Below are 7,668 nucleotides of genomic sequence, written 5' to 3' on the forward strand. Positions count from 1 at the left end.
ATATATATATATAAATATATATATATATATATATATATAAAAAGGACAGGATGGCCATAGTTCTCCTCAATCTCGGCTAAACAGCAATCTGAAAGTGCATGGTCTTTTTGCATAGAGATAAGCCTATTCTTGAACAATTCCCTAAGTAGTCCCCACATGAATTAAACTAACTCTAGTTTTACCAAAGTGAATTACTGCTGGAAGCAATGGTGTATTTACTTCTAGTAATCTGATAGTTAATGATCTTGGGGTATTCATCCATACCTAACTTTCTTATTATTCACTAAAGTACAGAACTGGAGAGTGTAAATAGTCTATGCACTTGTTTGACCATTTTGAAACTGCAAATTCTCATCAAATCAAAACTTACCATCTTAAAAAAGAATTTTTCAAATGAGATACTGTTTGTCTGAGAGAATGAATTTCTAATGTGAATGTCTGCTTGTGTGAGTTTCTATTTCAGATAAAGAAGTGTCTGTAATTTGATAGACTTTATTTAAAGAGCACTGAATTTTCACTGATGTTAAGCATCCTTTGCCAAAAGATATAAGCATATGCACACACACACACACACACACACACACACACACACACACACACGTGTATGTATAAATATATACACATCCTTTATATGAAGGGTTATATGGTGCACTTATTTACAAAATTGTCTCAGAAAAACAATTTGCCTCTTATAGAAACAAGGTCAGGGCTATTGGCAAGTTGTAGCTCAAGAATGAGCCTGCCAAAAATTAAAGTGTGCCTTATAAGCTTGTGCACTTTGTAAAGCATCAAATGTGGTACGAACACACACACAGACCTCATTATTTCATATCCATTTTTTCACATGTGTGTGTGTGTGTGTACATGACATACAATCACACAATTGTCATCGACCAAAAATTCACTCACAAGATATTGGTCAAGGCAAGAGTAAAGTAGAGGACACTTTCCCAAAGTACCACACAGTGAGATTGAACCCACAAGATGTAGTAGCTAAGTAAGCTAAACTTGCACCCTTATGATCACAGGTCTGCATAACCAAGGCTAACACGGGGGGAATAAACAACAACTCAATTAAATCCTAAAATTTGCTATAAATGTCACACCTCACAGTCTTATCATTCACAACAACAAATGTAAAACAATGCAAAATTCACAGCCTGAAAGACTAAAAATCCCCTTCAACTTTCATCAAATGTTCTATCTCTTCAAAGCACAAGTGTGATCCCTGTTAGAGTACTGCCCCTCACGTGGCATGTATGATACTCAGCTACTTTGACACACACATCCTAGACCCATTTCCAGATTGCTAGCTTTTTCACTCACCAGCATGCTACATAACATGATACTGCCTCTTTTACTCCACCACTACGATAGCAACTTACACATCACCTTCATTGAAGTTTGCTTGATGTATTCACCTCTTCTATACTTACTGTTATCTAGTCTTAAAAATTCACACTCTACTCCACTCACTATATTCTCACTCTCCAGAACTACACTACACTTGAGTGAATGTCTGCCTAGGTATTCTCACAAGTGTAGTGCAATTACGGCTGCATAGGTGCACTATTCAGTTCATATGTTCCCTACAGGTATCATCACCTTATGCACATAGGTGAGTTGCAGGAGCCTCTACATCTTCACTAGACCTAGAAATACCTGTTGAATCTCCCTAAATCATAACCTATTACTGTCTTAAAAAAAGGAAGGGCACATTGGATAATCCTTTCTACTATAGGCACAAGGCCTGAAATTTTGAGGGAGGGCACCAGTCAATTAGACTGACCCAGTATGCAACTGGTACTTTATTTATCAATCTCGAAAGGATGAAAGGCAAAGGTAACCTCAGTGGAATTTGAACTCAGAACGTAGCAGCAGACAAAATACCACTAAGCATTTCACCCAGTGTGTAAATGATTCTGCCAGCTCGCCGTCTTAATAACAACAACAATAACAATAACAATAACTTTTTCATTTATTGCAAGATAGTCAGAAATTTTAGGAGATAAAATTACTTGTTTTTCCATTTCTTCTGGCATGCATTTGTTGAAAATTTCTGGGTACAAATGTATAAATTGAAATGCAAAAGAATGAAATAATAAATTGATTTATGAATAAAAGTTTGGTAATTGCATTTATTTCCACCACGCGACACTTATTATTGCAAGTATGTTTTAACTAACCTATACTATAACACACACCCAAATACATTCATATATATATATGTCTTGAGTTGTAGTCTTTTCACTTTCATGCGAGTTCCATTCCATAAGCCTTGTCATATTCTGTGTGAGGCTGAATCTCCCTGAGAACTACGTTAATGTTATTCATGTCTGTGGAGTACTCAGCCATTTGTGAGTTAATTTTATTCTCGTGTGGTAATGAAAAGTGAAACTGACAGCCAATATTTGCTGTGTCTATGTATGAACTGTCTCTCTCACTTCCTTTGTGTTCCTCTTCTCTCCCACTTTTGATTTAACAATGTGTATATATATATATATATATATATATATCTATGTATCTACTTCTCTTGTGATGTGATAAACATTTAAAAACACAAAATGGACGCTGTAACCACTCACTGTCTTTTTCACTCCTTTTCTCTTTTATTTCCTCTCTGAAGCATTTAAAAACACAAAACAAACGCCGTCAGCACTCACTGTCTCTTTCACTCTCTCGCTTACTTCCTATCTGTCCTCCTCTCTTTCGCTTTGCCACTTCTTTGATAAGTGTGACACACACAACAGGTACGTACAAAAACAAAAAGTTAGCATATTAATATTATTGATAATAATAATAATAACATCAAAAAATACCTTAGGAATGAGAACCTAGGTTCGAAATTTCCCCAAGACACCTGATGAAGGCTGGAGGGTATATCAGCCAAAACATGTAAACAACAAACAAGATGAGGACAAATATCCACCAAATGTAAGTAATGTACATAATTCCTCATCCCTTAAATATAGAACTGAACAACCTTTAAGACATCTAAACTAAACAATAGTTGAATCAACTTCATGAGTTAGGATTCAGTGATAGAGCTTCTACATGGTCTCAACCTGCTAGAAATAGCAGCAAAATCTCCCCTCAAAACACATTACTGTCTTAAAATAAAGAAAAGACATGTTAGATAATGTGATCTCAGACACTCCCAAAACAGTTGAATAGCCATGACTGGATTGCCTTTGATAATAAATCTACTTAATCAGGGATCACCTGGTGCCTCATTACTGTAAGTGGCCAGCAAAGGCCATGAGTGCTGCTCCTGCCAATGACATACAACTGAGCTTTAGTTGTATGAGTCTTTCAAATCCTACATTATCATAGAAATATTAATAAGGCTTCATGTTGAAAACAACTCAATGAAAATTTACACCAAGCTTTATGTATTTTCATATTAACAAAAATATGCAGTGTAGGTAAAAGTCATTTATACACATACACACAGACAGACACTCATAAAGTCAAGCAGACAGACACTTAAACAGTCAGACAGACAGAGACAGTCAGGCAGACAAACACATACAGTCAGCCAGACAGACACTCAGTCAGGTAGATAGACAACCACTCACTCACACGCTGACTCATTCATTCACTCACAGATGCATATTCTCACTCACTTTCACAGTAGACAGGATATAAACAAGATACAGTAAGGAAGAGAATAATTGTATTAACTTACAGTTCATATGGTGACCCTTACCTTCATCTTCAACAATCTCACCATTAGAGTTATAATATTTGCTATAAATGGGTTCAGGAAAATGCTGCAAGTAGAAACAAAGGAAATGATAAGTACCCGTGCCTAGGAATGGACTGCAGGTTTGGGGTAATGCAATAACCTGTCTGGTGAGACTCGGGCTATTAAAGCATCCAGCAAAATCAATGGTTCTATATTTTACTGAATTAATCTTATTGAATATTTATTGAAGCTCAACACTGAAGGAGAAAATACTGAAGAAATAATTCTGATACTAATGAAATAGTAAATGCATGATTATTTTCTGATGATGCTTGTTGGTTGTAAAGTAAAATTGGGAAGTTGACTGGCTGGAAATATCAGCCAAATCTCAAATCACACCCTATTATTTAAAGAAGTGGACACATTGGATAATGTAGTCCTGACCCCCGCCCTTGAAAATAGATTGTCAAAACTGGAATATAATTAATCAGAGGTTTGGTGGATCAGTGATAATCTTATATTGAACAATGACACTAAGAGAGATACTTTTTTTTTTCCGCCGTTTTAAAGCCTAGCCAGGCTCAAGCAGTGGTGGAAGACAAACACGCTCACACACACATAAATACAAGCTTCCATAGTTACCATTTGCCAAATTCATTCAGGATAAATTAGTCGGCCAAGGGCTATAATAGAAGACATTTACTCAAGGTGCCATGCAGTGAGACTGAACCCAAAACCATGTGGCTGCAAAGTAAGCTTCTTAACCACCACAGCCCAATATTGTTCAGGCAGTTTCCAAATGTAACAAGGAAATAAGTATATAAATCAAATGAAAACAGTTGAGGATGAACAGAAAAGTGTTTATAAGTTTGAAAATCTAACTTAAGCCAACGTATTAATCTCAAGCAGGAAGTGAGAATACACAGAAGAGAAATATAAATTTGCAGAGGCTAGCTATACTTATTGTCATGTGGGACTCTATTAATAATATAAGCAACAATCCTCTATAATTATCTGTCACCCCACTTTATAGTTTATTTAAGCTCATCTTAGTAGGAAATTGAAGTAAATCTTACAGTAGCTAGTTATTTTACTTGGCTCTGAAATACATGGAATTATAGAAAAGCACTAATAACTAATTGACTGCTTCTTGAGTCATCGATTCTTTTTCTTCTAATAATATATTTTGTTTTACAGGTTGGATTTAGGTGTTTATAGTATTTGGTCAGATTGCTAATTATTAACAATTTTGTCAAACTAATAATTTAGCACACTGCTCACGAAAAGCTGAATATCTAAATATATATAAATATAAAATATATAGTATAGTATAAAGAAAAAATTGAATCTGAGGAAAGTTATGGTTTTGCTATGAAAAATAGTAATTGGGGATAATTAAGGATTCTTTATAACATATGCAATGACATTATTCACGTCAGAATTAGTAAAACAGAAAATTTATCACCTTTGCTATAAAGTCATAACCAACTGCCATTGCAAATACATTTGAAAATTCGTTTTTAACATTGTTAGAGTTGGACAACTGGTTTAGCATATAAAGATAGAATGATGTTCAATGTGCAGCATGGTAGTGACCTTAAAAACTAGGAGATTAAGAATACTAAAATAGAATCAAAATACTTTCCCAGACTCTTTCAGTTTGATAATAAATAACATTTCAAAAATCCTTCTGCTTTTATTCAAATAAAAGCAAAACACAAAGCAGCTGGCTTTTATGTTTGAGAAGGTAATACGTTGACTCAAAAAAAAACAACAAAACACTAATAGACTGCATTAAAAACAATTTTAAAGTTAAGTTACTTTATAAATTTAAGCAAACAGACCCAATATCCCAAGTTAATACTTTTAATAGAGTTGATATAAATTGCAGGTTACAGTGGTAATTTTAGTGAAGAAAGAGTGCTGTGCACTTACGACTAACTTGCATCAGAGCACTGATTGATTAAAAGAGGACATCATGTAAAGTTTAAGAGTTTAAAGCAATGTTTTCATTTTGGTTATTGGAACAAATACATTGAAATTTTCATCAAAAGCAGAAGTGCAGTAATCTCAGCAAGATTACAAAATTGTTATTTTTTTGGCTTAGAATCTTAGAGATAATGATTTTGAAAACTTTTAAAATAAGCAAAATCTGATGTAGCAATAGATTAACATCCTTTAGAAATACACAGATTCGAGTCAAACACAATAGGAGTTAATGATGTAAAAACACTTTGAAATAGGACTAGGAGAATTTTTTTTTTTTTTGACAATTTGTTTATTCAGATTTATATCAATCACTGTAAGCTAACAACTAATTATTCACCAAATGTTAACTTCTGCAAAGCTATTAGCACAAAGTATATTTATCAAACTCCCACTGCTTCTATTTTCGATGTTAATATCCCAAGAGATAAACTGAACCGCTTTATAACAAAGTGACAAAGTGGTTCATTTTATAACCTGCTCAAAACAAGTTCTATGTTTCTAATGAGACAGTTACATGAAAATTATTTGCGTATCTTTTTGTCTAAACGACAACATAATATCAAAGAGAAAATAATTCTTTAAATTAGTATGTCATAAATCCTATTCATCCATTTATCTAAGTAAGCTTGCTCAGACATGACCTCAACAATAATTACTTAACCAAATTTAAATACTCTCACCCTTATACTATAGCTGCTTCTTTCAAATATCCTTTCTGCTAAAGCTCTCATATATAACCTACTGACTCACCTCTTTTATGCTGTTTGTCATAAATATTGAACTGAACAAATATTTATTGCTGCTAATAAAGCTTTACACATTTCAAGGACCATTAGTATATTAGCAGGATATTTACACACATTAGAAAAGGAAAAAAAAAAAAAAAAAAAAAAAATTACCTCTTCAATAGGATCATGTTGAAGTTGCTGTACAGCAATCCAATAGAGTGACTGTTCTCGGTTGGCTTTATTGGACGGCTCATCCAGTGGGTATGTTGAACTGGATTCCATGACTAGGGCCAAATTATCCAACCGGTTATCTACAGTGACACCATTTTTATGGATTACTTTCCAAAGTGGAGCAATCCCACCGCAATGTTTTTCCCTGGAAAGCAAGTAAATTTTAAAAATAAAACAATTACCAAACACACACTGAAATTCCTTATCTAATTACAATAATAACCATCTAAATTTTACTTCCAATTTACAATTCACGAAGTGTTTATCTAACGCTATTTTTTTCTCTGCTATTTTTTCCACAAGATTTTATATAATCCAATTATTTTAGGTGTATATGGAAATGGCTTCTAAACTACTGAGTTTAAGTAATACAATTTATAACACTCTAAAGAAACTGCAGATAAAAGTTTACAATAATCTTAACATAAAATGAAACCCTTCTCTTACAAGTTTTTTAGGCAAACAATACAAATCCCCATTAATAAACAGAAATGTTATTGAAAAACAAAATTGACTTAAAGACTGGAGATGTCAAGCTACAAACACACTATCACCATGAAGTTTTGGTATTTATTTTTCACACATAGTATGACCTAGCACGATTAAAATAATGAAATTATTGTATACAGTGCTCAGGTGCATTACAACTTGTTAAAAGTACGTATGAAGCATATGCAGTATTGTACAAATGTTTGGAAAGTGAACAGTGTATGAGTCAGATACATGCTTGCATGTGTATGGAGGGAAGAAAATCAGGTGTAGCGTTGGTGAATCTCAGGAAGCATGGAAGTTTTGAAGGATGCAGTGCTCCGACAACTAACAACTGATGCTGGCAGTTTGTTCCATACTTCAGCAACTCTTAGCATAAAAAAGTGTTTCCGAAAGTCATGGGAGCTGTGCTGTTTTCTGACTTTGTAAACATGTCCACGGGTGTTAGACAGGTGGAGTTTGAAAAGGTGCTCAGAGTTATTGTTAGTAAGATGGTTAATAATTTTATGGGCGTCTGCCAAGTCAGCTGCTAGACGTCGGAGT

General features: G+C 34.0%; 1 protein-coding gene across 2 annotated transcripts in view; it reads right to left on the reverse strand.

The window, feature by feature from the left end:
* Positions 1-7,668, reverse strand: part of LOC106881381 (zinc finger MYND domain-containing protein 19) — a 233,309-nt gene that overhangs the window by 12,694 nt on the left and 212,947 nt on the right. Inside the window, exons 4-5 of one of the 2 annotated variants that reach the window (XM_014931862.2) lie at positions 6,577-6,781; positions 3,710-3,773 (exon numbers count right to left, since the gene is read on the reverse strand). In XM_014931862.2, coding sequence (XP_014787348.1) covers positions 3,710-3,773; positions 6,577-6,781 — 269 coding nt within the window. Of the gene's footprint in view, positions 1-3,688; positions 3,774-6,576; positions 6,782-7,668 lie in introns of both variants that reach the window. The other variant, XM_014931790.2, reaches the window with a different exon arrangement.

The sequence above is a fragment of the Octopus bimaculoides genome, chromosome 1 (genome assembly GCF_001194135.2).
Source record: "Octopus bimaculoides isolate UCB-OBI-ISO-001 chromosome 1, ASM119413v2, whole genome shotgun sequence".
Classification (NCBI taxonomy): domain Eukaryota; kingdom Metazoa; phylum Mollusca; class Cephalopoda; order Octopoda; family Octopodidae; genus Octopus; species Octopus bimaculoides.